This window comes from Elgaria multicarinata, chromosome 3 (assembly GCF_023053635.1).
Source record: "Elgaria multicarinata webbii isolate HBS135686 ecotype San Diego chromosome 3, rElgMul1.1.pri, whole genome shotgun sequence".
NCBI lineage: Eukaryota > Metazoa > Chordata > Lepidosauria > Squamata > Anguidae > Elgaria > Elgaria multicarinata.
Window position 1 is genome coordinate 11,673,350 of NC_086173.1, and position 18,579 is coordinate 11,691,928.

The following is an 18,579-nucleotide window of genomic DNA, read 5'->3' on the forward strand; positions in this document are numbered from 1 at the left end:
GTGAGCTGCAGGTTACTGCTGGTTGCTGGAGATTTGGGGGAGTCTCTCAGGAGGGTGGAGAGGAGGGGGACTCCTGAGGCCCATGGGCTGTACACCCTTGCTGTAATTGCTCCCAAACAACACAGTGCCTAACGTCAAGTGCTTTCTGCATGTGAACACAGGCATCTACGTTTGCAAGGGATATCATTTTACTAGAGCACCACAAATCACAACAGCCTGGTTTCATAATCTCTTCTGCTCCATAAAAACAGACAAAAGCAGCGAAATGTATTGGTAGCTCAGTGGACAAGCAGTTAGGTGGCACCCCTATTAGCCTACGGGCAGGCTAGCCTTGCTCATTAGATTCCAAGTGCCCTGTCTTTCACTCTATAAAGCAGAGAGGCACATACTTTTCAACCCCAAGGGCCACATGTGTGCATGCCCCCCCCACACACAAATACACACGTGCACAGGCTCCAGAGACACCCCAGCGAACCTGATATAGATGGCACTTTCCTCATTGCTAGCAGAAGCAGGGAAAGAGTGATCTATGTGAAGATCTAGAGAGGACAGCTGAGAGAGAAATCAAAAGGGGATTTGGTGGCACTGATGTGTTCAGGGCAGATGTGGTGGCTGCAGTAAAGGCCAGGAGGGGCACACGTAACCACTGGGACACCAGTGGTGCACTCCTGCTCTAACGGGTAATTTTTGTGCAAGAAAGCTTCAAGATATGAACTTAAGGATCCTGAGGACAGATGTAATCCAGTGTCAGTGGTGGAGGGCTTGTTCACTCTCGGCTACTCCCTGGCTCTGCTCTTTCATCCTGGTCCCATGCACCTGTCCAGTGTTATCCTATTTTATTTAAAAGTATTTTCAGACACATCCATTCACCTCCCCCTGTATCCAGCAAATGAGCTATGCAGGTGGACAGAAAATGGCATCAGGCTCAACACTTAGCATCCAGAAGATTTCAGCTTTCATTTTCAAACAAAAGTCAATTTTTTAGCTCTGAAGCATGAATGTGTATGAACAATGCTGGATGACCCAGTGGGTCAGCACTGGCATAGTGAGAAGAATCCTGCATGCTGGAAAGCTCTTTGCCTTTTCCCAGGATGAGAAGAAGAATGTTACATATGAAAAGTAAGCAAATATATGCCAAAGTGCTCAATTTGCTTAATTTATAGAAGTAGCAGAATTCAGGAGATCTTGGGACATACATGAACACAGAAAGCTGCCTGATACCATTGGTCTATCTAGCTCAGTATTATGTACTCTGGCAACAGCTCTCCAGGTCTCAGGCGGAGAAAGGTCTATCAGATCACCTGCAATCCACTTTCCTGGAAATGCTGGTTTATTAGATTTGGTTTCAGAAGAATGGAGTCAGGTGCAAATTTACACAAACTCATAAGCAGTGTCTAGTAGCGTATGTATACTTATTTGGTAGACAGTCCAGGTCCGGGCCCAATTCAAAGTGCTGGTATTGACATTTAAAGCCCTAAACAGTTTGGGGCCAGGTTATCTGAAGGAACACCTCCTCCCATATGTACCTGCCCGGACCTTAAGATCATCTACAGGGGTCCTTCTCCGTGAGCACCTGCCAAAGGAAGTGAGGCAGGTAGCTACTAGGAGGAGGGCTTTCTCCGCTGTGGCACCCCAGTTGTGGAACGAGCTCCCCAGAGAGGTCCGCCTGGCGCCTACACTGTACTGCTTTCGTCGCCAGCTGAAGACCTTTTTATTCACTCAGTATTTTAACACTTAATTTTAACTTAAATTTAAATTTTACTGTTTTAACTCTGTATTTTAATCTTATAATCAACTTTGCTGCGTGGTTTTATCCTGGTTGCGCTTTTTTATACTGTATTTCGTAATTGTGTTTTTAACCTGTTGGATGTTTTTTGTGGTTTTAATTTTTGTGAACCGCCCAGAGAGCTTCGGCTATTGGGCGGTATAAAAATGTAATAAATAAATAAATAAATAAATAAATAAATAAATAAATAGAGCAGTTGGCAACTATTATAAATTATTGGTTTTCACTGCTGTACAGTGAAGGTCATCGCTTTTTGCTACTAACGAAAGTCAGTTAATGCATAGTAGCTGTCTTGCACAGTCCAAACTTTCCTTCTGATGAGAACGCTCCTTCCTCTGCTGTGATAAACTTTCTTTCCTGCCAAGAAATTGTGGCCCCCACTTTCTCCTCCTTCATGAAGAGAGGGAGAAGTGTGTGCCTTGTGACAACCTTTAACTCAGTGAGACGAGCCCTGAAAAATCCTGTGCAGATTGGCCTGCGACCTGTTCTCACCTGAGAGGGGAGGCCGCCAGCCTGCTCAGGAAAACACCCCCTGGGATGCCACCTTTGGATCCAGGGAGCCAATGCAACACCAATTGTTGGACCGTGATCTACTATAGTTGGGAGGCCTGTGTAAAGTTTTTCTTTGATTTCATTATCTGTGTCCATTTTCTATCAATAAACTATATAATTCTTTCAAACAAGTGGACTTAAGTCATACTGGTTGCTTCGAATCTGTTTAGTGCAGATGCTGACTGGAACAGGCCCCTGGTTTAAGACAGCTGTGGACTTTCCCCATAGAAACAGCCTGGGCAGCCATTGTACTACAGCTCCTTTTAATTTTAAACACAAGGTATCCTCATACCTGAGGAGAAGTAATACTAACCACAGAAGACAGGAGAGGCAAGAAAGGTACTGAAGCCCAACTCTGGGGCAACCCTGCCTGGCCATCTCTGGACATTTTCTCTATTTTCCCCCATGCATCTCTCTGCAAGCCTCGAAGCCTATGGCCTTTTTAAAACAAGTTAAGCCCGACACACAGAGGATGTCAGATTTCTGCACTTTTAGGATGAAATCACAGAAACCCAGGATCCAATAATCTGAGTTAGCATGCCTAAGGGCAAGGCTAGATAACCCACTGTCCCCCTTCCAGCTCTATTACGCACTGTCAAGGGCTAGGACAGATGATCAATCAAATGTACAACGCAGCAGGTGGAACAACCTTCACGTGGTGAAATCGTTAAAGAGAAGGTATCCTTTAATATAAACACACAGTGGAAGCCAGCTGGAGGAAAGGGAGGAAGCCATGCCTCAGTTGGTGTGATATAAAGTAGACAGAAAGCTTAATCATACGGAATGAAGCAGAGAAAGGCCGCAAGTTGGAACAGATGGGGGGGGGGGGGAAACAGTCACTACCCTGCGATCCTTTTGGGAATGAGAGTGCCGATGACGCAGCACTCAGCCTACAATGCCTAGACCATGGGGGTGATAAATGACACCTGCATTGTGATCGTTTTCTTCCAGAGCAAAGATCCTAGTGTGCATGGACAATAACTGACATAACAAGGATCCTTCTCTTTTAGTCTGAAAAGCAGATGAGTACACAGCAAGATCACACAATCCAAAGGTGAGCCTTTGAGCAGAGAACACATATCCCAACTATTCAGTCGATGGGTTGCTCTTTGGTTTGGCCACTGCAAGTAAAACAGCCAAGAGGGAAAGAGGAATACGTCACAACCATGCAGAGCTCAAGGTGTTCAGCCCTGGGCTTCTGACAGGAAAGCTTAGTTGTGTGTGATTCAAGAGATCCTGCTGCTAACCACACTTGGAACATTCAAGCCCAAGACAGTGGGAGCATTCCCCAATGTGCCACAAAGAACCTGCATGGGGAAGGAAAGTTATTACAGCTCCTGTCACACAGGAAGGAGTGGAAGGTATGGACCAAGGTGGGGAGCCATCTAGTAACAAGAACAGCAGCAACCCCCAAACCTATGGAGACCTTGTGGGTGGGTGATGAATGGAGCATCTTCCCGTAGTAGCATGAGGCAGTCTCACCCAACCTGGTGCCCTCGAGATGGTTTAGACTACAACTCACATCATCCCTGGCCATTGGCCATGCTGAGTAAGGGTGATGGGAGTTGCACTCAAAAACACCTAGAAGGCATCAAATTGGGGAAGCCTCGTAAGAGAGGGTGTCAGGACTTGGGATGGGCACCCGACTGGGTCCGGAAGTCCAACAGACTGCCCTGTGCCCTCCCCCTCGGACCCAGTTTACTGAGCTGTGGTTCTTTGAGCAGGCCAGGACTTGCCAACCGCCTGGCAGCTGTGCGATTTCGCAATATTGGCAGCTCCAGAAATTGTGTATTTCCCAAGTTGCACAAATGGCATCCGTAAAGGCCCCATTTATGCAAGATCAAAGGTATGAAAGCTCCATCGGGCACTCGCCGGGCTGCGAAGCTCACGCAACACCACAGGAGGCGGCTTGGCAAGCACCTTACGGATCAGGACACAGGTGAGTCCGTCCATCTCTAGTCAGGACACGCAAGAGCTAATCATCTGACCAGAGCTGTGTCCTTCAAGGTTGTTGAAGGGGGAGAAAGGGGGGAGTGGGACTTACTTTTCATACAAAGAGAAGGCAAAGAGAATACAAAGAGAATTAATTTTTGTGAACCGCCCAGAGCTCTTCGGCTACTGGGCGGTATAAAAATGTAATAAATAAGGCAGCTCCTGTCTTTTCAATACTATTGCCAACACCACATAAATTGTGCCAGGTGAAATTGTTCCATAATGCACCATCTGACCTCTAATTTTTGAATTTCCCAGATATGCTAGATATCTGGACTATTTGACCATCCCCAAGTACCGACATGCTTTTACAAGGGCTAGATTTAACTGCCTTACTTCTGCAATCTTGGAAGGGCGTTATCAGGGCATCCCATATGAGGACCGTTTGCGTCCCTGTGGTGACAAAGCAGTCGAAACACTAGACCATGTTTTTTTCCAATGTAGCTTCCACAGGGAGGAGAGAAATAGATTTCTTGGCCCTCTTATGAGAAAATGCCCTGGAAGGACACCCAAACAGTATTTGGAATATTTACTGGCAGGTACAAACAAGTTAACAACAGAGTTAGTGGCTAAGTTCCTCCTCTCCATACAAAGGAATTGCAAATTGATCTTATCACTTCTATCCCATGCTGCTGTTGCTTATCTTTTATACCAGGTGTTCTAACCATGCCTATATATGTTTTAAATAACTCTTTTAGCCTGTTTGTATAATGAACTAATGATTGTGATTTTATGGTTTTAAATTAAAGATTGTTGGTATAGTTGGTATAGTTTCTATTGGGTCTGTGACCACATAATAAAATGTATGTAACTCCGTGCTCAGGGTGAAAGAGATTTGACGCTCCTGCCCCTCAGTGGTCAGAGGCCAGAATATTTCATGTGCTAGTGGTCTTCAACTGGTCCAGACCCAGAATCTACCTCGGATTCCCAACCTGCAGCATGGGGCCCACTTTCCCAATTTTACTAACTATGCCTATATATTTTAAATATGTGTATGTTTTAAATAACTCTTTTAGCCTGTTGAACAAAAGACTGTGATTTTATGGTTTTAAATTAATGATTGTTGGTATTGCTTTTATTGGGTCTGTGACCGCATAATAAAAATCTGAAAAATTACCATCTGACCAGTATCATGCAATGATGCCTGCATTGCTATTAGCTACATTCTATGGGAGTTGGGGCTTAGCAGAGAACTAAGCAGTGTTCTCTCATTTTTTGTAGCTTTGGAGACCCCAAAATCTCTGAACTTTTGCCTACAACATGAAAGAGGGATTCCGAACACCGTCACTTTTGTTTGTCACTGGGGCTACACTGTGTTCCAACTGGAGTTCTTTCTCGTTTCGTCTCTTACTCAGCAGGTGTCCGCACAAAAGCAATTTCTCATCAGGGAGGGAAAGGCTTGGCTGCCCTCCCTTTAACAATCCACCCACCCACCCACCTCGGAGAACAGTAGGATTGCAGCCACGTGAAAACATCCCCCGACTCACCCCTTCCAAAAGTACCCAGGTCTCCCCCTGCCTTGGCCGAGCTGCAGTCACTGAACTGTGACGCTAAGGATTCAAAGTCTTCTTCGCCAGATTTAATCTTCTGGATGTAGCCTGTGGATGACAGAAAGCAATTCTGAGGTTAGTGAGAGGGAGCCAAGAGTTGGAAAAGTCTGAGAGAGAAAGAGATGGACCGATGATATTCAGTATCAGAGGAAGTATGCGTATATACACCAGTTGCTGGGGAACATGGGCAAGAGGATACTATCGCACTTGTGTCCTGCTTGGGGGTTCCCAGTTGACAGCTGCTTGGCCGTTGTGTGAACAGAACTGTGGACTGGATGGAGCCTTCATCTGATGTAGCATGGTTTTTATGTTCTAGCTAGACTTACTCTTCACACTGAGACGGTATATCCTATGTCTGGGTATAACACTTAGACTGCAGGTTTAAATATCATCCTTCTGCATAGAAAACTGAGTGTGAGAGAGACTAGTGACTAAGCCTTCTAATATGCTAGTTTTTCCTATATGTAGGAATCTTTTTTCTGCCCATGGGAGGGGCAGAAGCCCATGTGTGGGCTTCGTGCATGATTCAGAACCCAAGAAGCCCAGGGTTCTAAGGCTTGCAATGAGCCTGTTCGGATAGAAAAGACTCTCCCACTGCAGAAGTTCAGCCTCAACACATGGAAAGCTGTAGGAACTGTGATGGGGTCAAAAGGAGGGGGAGCAGCTAACAGGATCAACCCTCCTCTCCCCCTTGCATAAAGGTAATGGCAGGGGGCGGGGGAGGGGAGGATGCGTTAATAGGCTTTAGTGGCCAAACAGTGATACATTCCAGTTAAAGCAATCACTGCCAATTAGGTTTTGCAAATATTAAACGTTGCTGAGTTCTGACAGTTCGTTGCGTTTTAAGCTGCTTTTAGCTTACATTGGGTATAATTTGTCTTGCCTTGATGATGTCGCTGGTTTGCCTTGATCTCCTTTGCTATTTTCACTCAGTACTGTTCATGCTTTGTGCTTCTTTTATTTCTTTTTTTATATACATCAGCTAGGATCTAGCTGCCTTAGACATGCCTAAGGGCTCACTTGTGTCCTTTGGGCCCCCTTTTTTACCCTCTGAACGGCAAATCTACCCACGCACAAAGGCTGTTTGCCATGCAGACTGGGAGCAGTTATTCAAGAAACACAACTCTGCCTGGGCACACAGAAGCGGTCGTGCAGTCCTTTGGATCCTGGCCTCTGTATTTCTAAAACATTGCTTAAATCAATCATTAAAACAGAAACAGCAACCTTAAATTACCAGCATCCATTGTCACTATGTTAAGTCACCAGCTTCTGTTTTAAATATTTTATTGTTTAAAAAACACACACAAACAAACCAACATCACAACAACAAAAGATACAAACTTAAAATGGGCTTCCGATTTTCTCCACAGCAAAGTTATGCAACATAACAATATTTTCTTACTCTATAATTACCAAAAAAAACCACAAAGTTCCCCTCTTCCTATTATCTTAAAAGTTTTATTCTTATTCATTGAATCCACAGATAAACAAAGCATTTTTTCTAATTCCCACAAAAAGTCAATAAGAGGTTTCCATTCGATTATAAACCTAGATGTTGTCCTTTCCCGAATTATTGACATGAGTTTTGACATCTCCGCCAACTCCAACATCTTCACCAGCCATTCATCCATTGTAGGTAATGTTGATCCTTTCCACTTTTCTGCATATAATAGTCTCGCTGCCATTATCATATATAAGAATAAGGTTCCATAATTCCTTTCCACCTGATTGTTCATTATACCCAGAAGGAAGTATTCTGGCTTCAATTGTATATTGATCTTTAATATCTTTTGGATTAGGGAATGAATCTGTATCCATTTTTTTTAGCTTTTTTACAAGACCACTATATATGATAAAATGTTCCTTCTTGTAATTCACATTTCCAACAGGTTCCCGAGGCCCCTTTATACGTTTTGGCCAATTTCACAGGGGACGTATACCATCATCATCTTATAAAAAATATCTTTAAGGCTAGAACTTAATGTAAACTTTAAACCTTTTGACCACATATTTCCCCATTGTTCCATTTGTATATTATATCCAAAGTTTTGGCTCCATTTTACCAGCTTCCATTGTCAGACACTTTAGTGTCTGACTCTCCCAAGGTCAGCCGGCGAGCTTTGCGGCAAAGCAGGGATTTGAATTCTTGTCTTCTAGGTCCAAGTACAACACTCCAACCATTTTACTACACTGACTCAACATAGATTAAGTTTGCAACCCAATACACCAGAGGTGCAAATCCTTAGGCCCAGGTACCAAATCAAGGCCTCATGGGGCCCCAATTTGGCCTTCTGGCTTTCTCCAGATGGCTAATGTCCCCTTTCCTTAGCTTCACCTTCCTTCCCCTGACCATTGGTCATTGGGTGGTTTCCCAGCTGTTGTGCATTTTCCCCGTTCTAATGGTTGAAATGCATTTTGCCCGTTCTAAATGGTTGAATTGCCCCTCCTATAGTTTAGTTACTGGTCATGAGAGCTAAAGTATGCTGGTATTTTTGGAATTCTGGCCCCGCCCCCTTTGGCCCTGCCAGCCACTGAAATGCAGCCCCTGAAGAGCTCCTCCGAAATGGAATTCAGCCCTTGGGCTAAGAGAGGTTCAACATCAGTCAGGCATCCCTCCATCGTTCCTGGATCCAGATCCAGCTGAGATCCCCCCTCCCTCCCGCTACCAACTGTTGCTGATGAGGCCAGCAGAAGAAAAGGAAGCAGCAGTCAAGCATCCCTCCATCGTGCCTGGATACGTATGAGGCTTTTAAAGGGAGGAGGAGAGGAATCAGCAGCCCTTCCACTGTGTCCATGACCTGCTGAACTTTTCAACTAAAAATCTAGTGCCTACATTTGCTTCTTCTTTTTTCAACCTTCCTCCCTCCCAATCCCCTTTCCTTTTGTGTCATGTCTTTGAGATTGTAAGCCTATGGGCAGGGACTGTCTTAAAAAATATCTGTCTCGGGAGCCTTTTTGGCTAAAGGGTAGGATAAAAATGATGTAATAATAGCACCCCTGCAATACACACTTACTTGGGGAGTATGTCCTACCAAACTCAGCGGGGCTTATGTCTAAGTAGAAATGCCTAGGATTGCACTATACAAGTCACATTTCACAAACAGAGCCAGTGAGGTGTAGTGGCTAAGGTGTTGGACTGGGAGTTAAGAGATCCGAGTTCTAGTCCCCACTCAGTTGTGGAAACCCACTGGGGGACTTTGGGCCATTCGCAGACTCTCAGCCCAACCTACCTCACAAGGTGGTTGTTGTGAGGATAAAATGGACAGGAGGATTATGTACACCAACCCTGGGTTCCTTGGAGGAAAAAAGACGGGATATAAATAAATAAATATCTCAATTGAAACCACACTACAACAGAACACCACCCTGCTCATACAACCATCAATATGCCATGGGTAGGTCACACAAGCGGCATGTTGGAGAACTCCATAATGAATTCAAGTGAGGTCAAATTTCTAAGAATCTGACCTAGGGAATTTGCAGCGGAGCAGCTTTTTCCAAATCACACAGATTTATGCACCAGAACACTTTTTTTGGGGGTGGGGGAGGAGATTAGTATTTACGCACAATAGCCCAAGTGGAACGAAATTCTCGTACATCCCTAAAAAAATATGATTCTATCCATGAGGACAGAATGAAAGATGCCCAACAATCCACAAAACAGACAGAATGGATTTAAGAAAATCCATATATCTCTAACCATAGCGGAGCACGAATTCTTCAGGGGAGCCTCCGATGCCTTTGGGACATTACCAGAGCATCATTTTCATGGTGGCGGAATATGTGGAAGATTGAAACCCAGTATTTGAACATGAGACCGCCCCAAGATTTTCCAAGCTGGATTTGCCAACCACCTACTCCAGAAGCCGAGCCTGGAAACGCTTCCCCACCCCCACCATTTATTTTCTGCAGTAAAAAAGTGTTTACACAGATCAACACCACCTGCACAGAAGGGAAATGCCACTGTGATATTTTCGGTTTAGTAAGTATACTCGCTTTGAGAGAGAGGAGGCATTTTGCAACTAGATACCAATTTAAGCTGCTCACGTGGCCAAGGGTTCTGCAGAGCCGCATACTCGAGGCAGTAAACAGGACTCATAACTATGGCCCCCTTCAGAAGACACCTTAAACCATGGCTTTAACCACGGTGGTTAAGCCAGAAAGCCTTATTGGCCATTGTTAAAACCATGGTTTAAGGCAGCGGTTCTCAACCTGTGGGTCGGGACCCCTTTGGGGGTCGAATGACCCTTTCACAGGGGTCGCCTAAGACCATCGGAAAACATATATTTCCGATGGTCTTAGGAAACTGTATTGACTGAACTATGTCATGTATCATCTTTTGTATTATTAAAGCTATTATGTATTAATAATTTTATGGTTGGGGGTCACCACAACATGAGGAACTGTATTAAAGGGTCGCGGCATTAGGAAGGTTGAGAACCACTGGTTTAAGGTGTCTTCTGAACACAGCCTGGCTTTCTGGCTTAACCATCATGGTTAAAGCATGGTTTAAGGTGTCTTCTGAACGGGGCCAATGAGAGTCAGCTTCTTTATTCTCTCAGGGGCCATTCTATTCTCCAGGCAAGAGAGGCTGAGAGACAAGGGAGGCTGAGAGACATCCAGGTTAATCCCTTTAGAATGGACAGGGGCCTCGTGGTGCATCAAACTGAGGAAGGCATGACACTGCTGCGCAACTGCGCTCCTTCCAACTATGGTGGTAAGCATGGAGTCACACACCCAGCACCCATGCCCCAAACTCCTCCAAGATTACCTTTTGCACATCCTCAGTTTATGTCACCTGCAGTGCGGTCATTGTCCATTGATCCCTCAAGCAGAAGACAAAATGGAAAGGGCAGGAGGAGCAAAAGACCCTGAGGAATCCCTCTGCTGCTGCCACTTAGTTCCTTCACTGTGCTGTTCTCTGGCCAGCTTGGTGCTAGTGTCTTGTAGCAAAATTCATCTCACCCATTAGAGGGATTCTCTCTTCCCACTATCCTGCTTCGTAACAAGGGAGATAGAAAGCTCCCTCGCTCATTATCATGCCCCTCTCTAATTTCTCCAGGGCCATCACCCACAACTATCTGGGGGAGGTTGTGCCCATTTTTTAAATCGACATGACAAGTATAATGGCTGAGATGCCATGCACTCATTTCTGCTGTCTGCCAAGTCTGGTGACTCCATCGGCTTTAGTCATCTCCTGATTTTACCTAGGATTAAGTAGATGAGGGTGTGGGACTCATAGGCTGCTGTAGTGCAGGCCTGCTGCTCAACAGAAGCACCCCCACCTGCTTTAGGTTATGGAATGAGTAACAGAGAAGATATCACGGTAAGGCCCTAGTTCATTGCTAAACTGCACCATTTGATGTTCCTTTCACTCAGCAAGGAGTTAGGTGCGTCAGAGAAATGGGTGTGGTGGAGAGAGGAGGTGGCACTCGCACCCACAAGTAATGAAGGCAGGAAAGGAATGCCCAGCTATTACTGAGACTAAATGTTTGTGTGTGTGTGTGAGGCAGCTATGTTAGCCATAGCCCTGTTAGGCAAAAGCCAACCAAAAGTCCTGCTGTCTTTTGGATGGACAGACACGCTTCGCAGGAAGAACCGTCAAGTCTACAGAGAAGGGATTTCAACCCTAACATGACTGCTTTCCTGTAGATACTTCTGATTGTTCTGGCACATATAGGCTTGATTTTAAATATACCCCATCTTGCATGTGTAAGGCAACAGCATAATAAAATTAAGCTGCTGTCTGCAAAACCACTGAGCAGGTCTACTGTCTAACAAACAAGTCCTTAGAAAGAAAAACTAGCCCACAAACCTTTTTTTTTTAGTCTTTTACACTTACCATCTGCTCACACTTATCTAATTTAGATACTCGGAGTAACTCAGATCACTCAAAAGAAACTTTCCATGCCTGGTCACCTGTAACAGAGTTCTTACTCGCTCCAGCTGACCAGGTAAGTGGCTATTTACAAGCCTGGACAAATGCCTTGAAAATCTCAGACACACGCAGAAGCCCTTTGACAACTCCCACCCCTCAAAATGGTGCTTAACAAAAACAAAAAAACAAAACACAGCAATACCAGAGTTAAAATTCTTTAAACAAAAATGTGAAAGGCAATGATGATACGCCTGTCAAACTGATGCTCCCCAAGGGATCTATTTAAACAATTCTGGGCTATAATTATGTTCATCAGGTACCGTACGTCCGTTCATAGAAATTCAATGAGGCTCAGCTGTTTGATTGAGGCTAAGGTGGGCATTCATGCAATAAATGCTTTAGTGGGATTGTTGTTGTTGCTCATAATTTCACCTGCTCATTTTTAGGAAGATAATAACAGACTGCTCTCACCAAGTCAACAGTATCAATCTCTCTTTATACCCTTATCGAGCCAAAGTGTACATTGCCGGTTCTAAATAATTATATGCAAGCTCCTATGACCTTTACGGCAAATGGTGTTTATCAAGGACAGATGGAGGTGTTGACAGAAAATAGATTCCCCCCTCCACCCCTCCTGAGCATGGCATTTCATACTTGGGAGAATAAAAAAAAATACAATGATAATAAAAGTGACGAATGAATGAATTCCTAGCGGGTTTTATCAAGCCCACAGCAGGATAGTTAGATGAAATAAGTTTTAATCACACCTTTCCCTCTGTCCTTAAAATGACACAGAAGATTGCTCGACACAAAAATTATCCGATAGCAAAAGGACTTGCGTCTCTGGGGCTATCAAACCGGTACTTTAATACATTTTAAACATCACTTGAATATAAGAATTACATCTGGATCTCATACAAAACAAGATTAAAATGTCTCTCTCTATAACCTTATCAGTTGATGGAGACCTTCTATTACTGCACCGAGCAACACCTTTTCATTTACTTGGGTCTTCTATCTGAGAAAGATAACATACACAGAAAAACTGGTATCGGAACTTCTAATTGAAGATATGGTTCTGGGACATCAGTTGGCAGATAAGCAGTCTCATGGTCTAAACTTTTAAACCATCTCAATACACCAAAGTTTGCACAGTATAAAAGGAAACCATGACAAAAATGGTCTTCCTGTATGATAGCACACCATTTTGTATGCTCAAAGAGTTTGAGAAAATCCAAATTCTATACTGGTAAAACTCTAAAATCCTGGCTGCTCCAGGCTTATGGGAACTGTAATGAACCTGAGCATATATTAGACATGATTGGTGATATCTGGTCCATCTGGTTGACATGCCTACCATTGCAAAAGTTCAATTCCATTGCCTTTGTCTTAGAGGGGAAGGGAATCCATTTCTAATTTATAAAGCAAAATGTAGTTTTTCACTCTGTCTAGCCTTGTTGCATTAAACACACACACAAATGAAGAGCATCCATCAAAATTACCATCAAACAGAGAGATCATGGCTCAGTATGTTGATAGGTCTATATTCATTGATCCCAACATGTTTTAGCCAAAAAGACTTTCTTCAAGGGCTATCTACAAAAAACAAATGTCGTAACATGTTTGCAGTCAATGAAATCTGTAAATAAAATCTTGTGAAAAATCCAAGGTGGCTTACATAATCTTCCTCCTCCTCTCTATTTTATCAACAAAACAATCCTGTGAGGTAAGTTAGGCTGACAGTCAGAACCTAGAGTCCAGATCTCCCAAATCCCAGTCCAGCACCCTAATTACTACACCACAATGGCTCTCTACATTGGTTTATTTATTTTTTATTAGCTATGGTTTTTGGTTGCTTCAAACAAGTGTCATCATGTTTTGCCTTTTGTATAGAGCTTTTTAATGTGGTCTTTGGGGCTGAAACACATTGGGCTCCCAATGAACCTAGAACTATTAGCATCTTGGGATGTGGTCTCTCTTTTCATCCCAGTTTGCTACCATTCCCCCTTCAGCGCCATTTCAAGTGTTTCTTGGGATCACCATGCTGGTTAGCTAAACTATTATGAAGAAATTATAAACTATTATAAATCAAATCGAGAAGAAATATTCAATATTATGTTGGAGAGGATGCCAGGAGGTGGGCACTTATGTTCATATGTGGTGGGCATGTAAATGTGTACAAAACTTTTTGCAATTGGTGTATAAAGAGATAAAAGAGATAACGGAATAAGTTTAGAGTTATCCCCGAGCGTAGCACTGTTGTCAATATATGATGGGGTGAACTGCACACAACCTATTAAGGATTTGATTACGAACTTATTAACAGCAGCAAGATTAATAATAGCTAGGAAATGGAAGATACAAAGTGAGTATCAGATTGAGGAATGGTATAAAGAATTATGGGACATAGCCATCAATGATAAATTAACATGTAATATTAAAATAGAAAAAGGAAGATGTAATTATAATGAATTTGAGATCATATGGAAACCATTTTTGGAATTTGTTTTGTTAAGAGGGAAAGGATGTACACCTGTACAAGAAATATTACAATTTTGAGAAAAGGGATGAAGGTGTAGTTGGTCCTGGTGATGGGTGCACTGTTGTTTTATTTAATGTAATGTAACTAATAATAATAATAATAATAAAAAATAAAAAAATAAAAAAAAATGAAGAAATGACCGTTTTTGTTTCCCCCGGACACAGTAATAGGTCAAAATGTAAGTGTATTGCATTTAAGTAGAACAAGCATGGAAGACGAGAAACTCATCTTTTCACAAGCCCCGCCTCTTGCTGTCACTGTGATTTGCAAGACATGAACTGGCCCATAAGTTTTCCCTATTAAAATTGAGGGAAATTTTTAATTAAGCAAGACTTTTATTTATTTTTAATTACATTTATATAACGACCCATAGCTGAAGCTCTCTGGGCGATTTACAAAACTTAAAAACAATGAACAATAAAAACAGATATACAAAATTTTAAAACCACCAAAAGCATATATATAAAAAAACCAATATCCATTTAAAACCTGAGGCAGCGTTTCTCTTGGCTCTTCGCTCTCATTCTTTTTGCCAGTTCCTACCCACCTTCTACATGCAAATCTCATTTATCGAAAGGTGTTGGAGAATGCAAAACTAGGGGCTGGAGAGGGCACAAAGCTCGGTCCATTCCGACCTCTCCACGGGCCATCTGGGAAAGGATCCCATCTACCCGCTGGGCATAAGCCTGGTCTTCTTGGGGCTGGTACAATTTCCAAATCTCTGTCGACCGTCTTTTGTCTTTAGAGGCACCAGTTGCAAGGAATGACAGCTGAGACAGGGCTCAGGCTCCTTGAGGAATTCTGGGACAAGCAGGTACCAGCGGGTTTCCCTGGTACTTGCTGGCACAGGAGATATCGCTTGGGTTTCTCTCGGTTCCTGATCACACAGTCTCTGCAGATGTAGTTGTCCAACAGGCCCTCCGGGACAGGGATGTTGAGTGGGGGCAGGTGAAAGGGGACGAGGTCTTTTCCGTCCTGGATGCAAACCAAGCCTCTTTGGAGCAGCAGAAGAACCCAGCTGGATGTGGGGCAGTGCAGCACCATCCCATGGACCACACACCAACCCCAGATCATACCTGCTTTCTCTTCAGAGGGCCCAGTTTTTACATCTCTGGTCACATCCAAATAGGGGATTTCTGGAAGGGCCTCAGGATTGGGCTGACACTCTTCATTCTCGTTTGCTTCTTCCTTTGCACCACAATCACCTGCTGTTTTCTGTCGAGGCTCTCCATGATAAGCTTTCAGTCTTTCCACAAGTTCAGCATTCTTCCCTGTGGCACGGAGACCCAACTTCTTACAAAGGTGTTGGAGCTCAGCCCTTTTTAGGGCAATGTAGTCCACCGAAGAAGTTTCATCAGCCGATTGACCTGACAGGCCCTTGAGTGGAATGAGCAGAGGTGGGGTGGAAACAGATTTGGCTGATTTGCGCCCCCTGCGATAATTGGTAGATTATAGTTTTCCCTGTGCATGCTTCTTCGACTGTGATGTGTGTCTGAGCAATGAAAAGTAAGAGAGACGTTTCTTCTTTATCTCCTTGGACCCAACTTTAGACTTGGTCATACAGAATTCTTACCTGTAACACAAGCATGGCCCATATCCCTTCAATCCCATTATAGCCCTGAACTACCCTACTTACCTCTGGGCTCTCAGACTGGTAACTGGTCCCCACCTTGGACCCAAAATCTGACTGCTTGGAGGTCTGATCCTACAGGGTGCTGAGAGCTTTGAAAGAGAACCATGCCGGTTTTGCACCCAACATGGGGTGTGCTGTTTAAAAATGGAAGATGGGATCTAAGGATCATGCATCAGTATGGGTTACCTTTTTGTTATGCTACAGGTGCATACAGGAAGAAGAAGGACCGAGGGGACAGGAGCAGGCAGAAGTAACATCGGGGCCTGCTCCTGCTGGACTCTTCCCCCCCCCCCCCCCACAGGGCAAACTGCCATCTTGGCCCTGTGGGGAAGAAGAAGGACCGAGGGGACAGGAGCAGGCAGAAGTAACATCGGGGCCTGCTCCTCTTGGAATCTTCCCCCACCCCCACAGGGCAAACTGCCATCTTGGCCCTGTGGGGAAGAAGAAGGACCGAGGGGACAGGAGCAGGCAGAAGTAACATCGGGGCCTGCTCCTCTTGGACTCTTCCCCCACCCCCACAGGGCAAACTGCCATCTTGGCCCTGTGGGGAAGAAGAAGGACCGAGGGGACAGGAGCAGGCAGAAGTAACATCGGGGCCTGCTCCTCTTGGACTCTTCCCCCACCCCCACAGGGCAAACTGCCATCTTGGCCCTGTGGGGAAGAAGAAGGACCGAGGGGACAGGAGCAGGCAGAAGTAACATCGGGGCCTACTCCTGCTGGACTCTTCCCCCCCCCCCCCACAGGGCAAACTGCCATCTTGGCCCTGTGGGGAAGAAGAAGGACCGAGGGGACAGGAGCAGGCAGAAGTAACATCGGGGCCTGCTCCTGCTGGACTCTCTCTCTCTCTCTCTCTTTCTCTTTCTCTCTCTCTCTCTCTCTCTCTCTCCTCCCTCCCTCCTTGACTCCTTTTCCTTGTGTGTCATGTCTTTATTAGATTGTAAGCCTGAGGGCAGGGACTGTCTTTTTTGCTAAGTGTAAGCCGCTCCGAGAGCCTTTTTTGGCTGAGGAGCGGGGTATAAGTATGATAAAATAATTTTTTTAAAAAATGCTCTACCATATCAATTCCTACATTAACGTATCCCTATATATACTGCTATTATAGACAAACCTGCACTTTGGAGATGGGAACGTAGGAAGTTGCCTTATACAGTGCCCACCACGTCCGTCTAACTCAGTATTAACTGCAACACTGACTACGTCACAGACAGGGACATTTCCCGTCGCAGAAACCCAATCTTTGAAAATACTGATAAGCTACACGATTAACTGAGTGTTTGAAAAGCTATGCTCACACTGCAAGAGATAAGTGTCCCTTATCTCCTGCATAAGCTGCAAAAATACCTATCTGGAAAAGAATCTCAGGGCAGTCATTTTTACTCAAATGAACTGGAGACATCAGAAGAAATGTTTTAACATATCAAATAAAGTATTAAGTTTAGAAGCTGGCACCTGAACTATAAACAGGAATGTTTGCATGCTATGATTCAGTGCCTTGTACAGTTCCTTCGCGTATCTATGCAGAACTATGCGGAGGAGGTCATACAACTTGCTTAATTTGCAGAATTCAGGCAGAAGGCAGAATTCAGCTCTTTTCACATAATTCACATGCACAACTTCAGTTCTTCTTAACACAGACTGTGCACATAACCCTACCTATAAAAGCCCACATCAAGGGTGGTGTTGCACTCATGTGCTGTTTATGGGTTTTCCACAGGCAGCTGACTGGCCACTATGGGAACAGAATACTGAAGATGGGCCTTTGGCCTGATCCAACATGGCTGCTCTTATGAAATGAAAGCTTCTTCTAAGTGTGGCTATGGCATTACCAAGTAAATGACACCCCCTGGATCCTAACCCTGGATCTATAGTAGATAACCCACAACACCTGACTTATACTGCTTGATCTCACAAGTCACATACCCAACCCAGCCTTCAAAGATTGTTTTTATATATATAAAAAAGTTCTCTTATGCAATGTGTTTGACAGACGATAACAGATCCAATTAGAAGTGATGAGCAGGCTTTAAAATGTATGTATTAAAATCAGATTAATTTTAAAGCAGGCTGTGTTTAAGAAGTTCTCACTGAATTTTTACGTCAAAATTTGATTTTAAAAAAATTAAAGCCTACATTTTGTCATCAATATTTATCTACCCTAGTTACAAGCAGCTGTGCTAGTTGAATATGACTGCACCTTTGGTTTGTAACATTTTGGTAACATCCAAAGCAAATTAAATTGTAATGACAAGCTGTCCTTCGCCAACCGCAGGGCTAACCCAAACATTCAGAAATAGCACAATGGCAGAGAGCAGGTGTCAGAACCATGTGTGAGAAGGCTGTGAACATTTTTTTAAAAAGTCTAGCCATGGAAAGCCATTATCTCCAAGTGGTTAAGCTTGACTTAATTTTGAATGAATTGTGCCTTTTTTATGCCCACCCCCCCATCATCATTCTCCTGGACACCCCTCTCTAGAATTTGCAAAATCAGTTAATTTGAATGAACTGACCTTCTGAACACGCAAACATTTTTCATGTGCAATATATATGCAGTCATCATCACCACTAACTCATAAGATGTAGTAATAAGCTATTCAAGTGGGGTGGGAATGAATGTCAGAAACACCAAAGTAAAATTTTCCACTCTCA

At 43.9% G+C, this 18,579-nt stretch overlaps 2 protein-coding genes across 2 annotated transcripts in view; both read right to left on the bottom strand.

The window, feature by feature from the left end:
* Positions 1-18,579, bottom strand: part of CHCHD5 (coiled-coil-helix-coiled-coil-helix domain containing 5) — a 474,014-nt gene that overhangs the window by 146,302 nt on the left and 309,133 nt on the right. The window lies entirely within an intron of this gene.
* Positions 1-18,579, bottom strand: part of PIN1 (peptidylprolyl cis/trans isomerase, NIMA-interacting 1) — a 56,234-nt gene that overhangs the window by 11,282 nt on the left and 26,373 nt on the right. Inside the window, exon 3 of the mRNA XM_063119287.1 lies at positions 5,818-5,928. Coding sequence (XP_062975357.1) covers positions 5,818-5,928 — 111 coding nt within the window. The remainder of the gene's footprint in view (positions 1-5,817; positions 5,929-18,579) is intronic.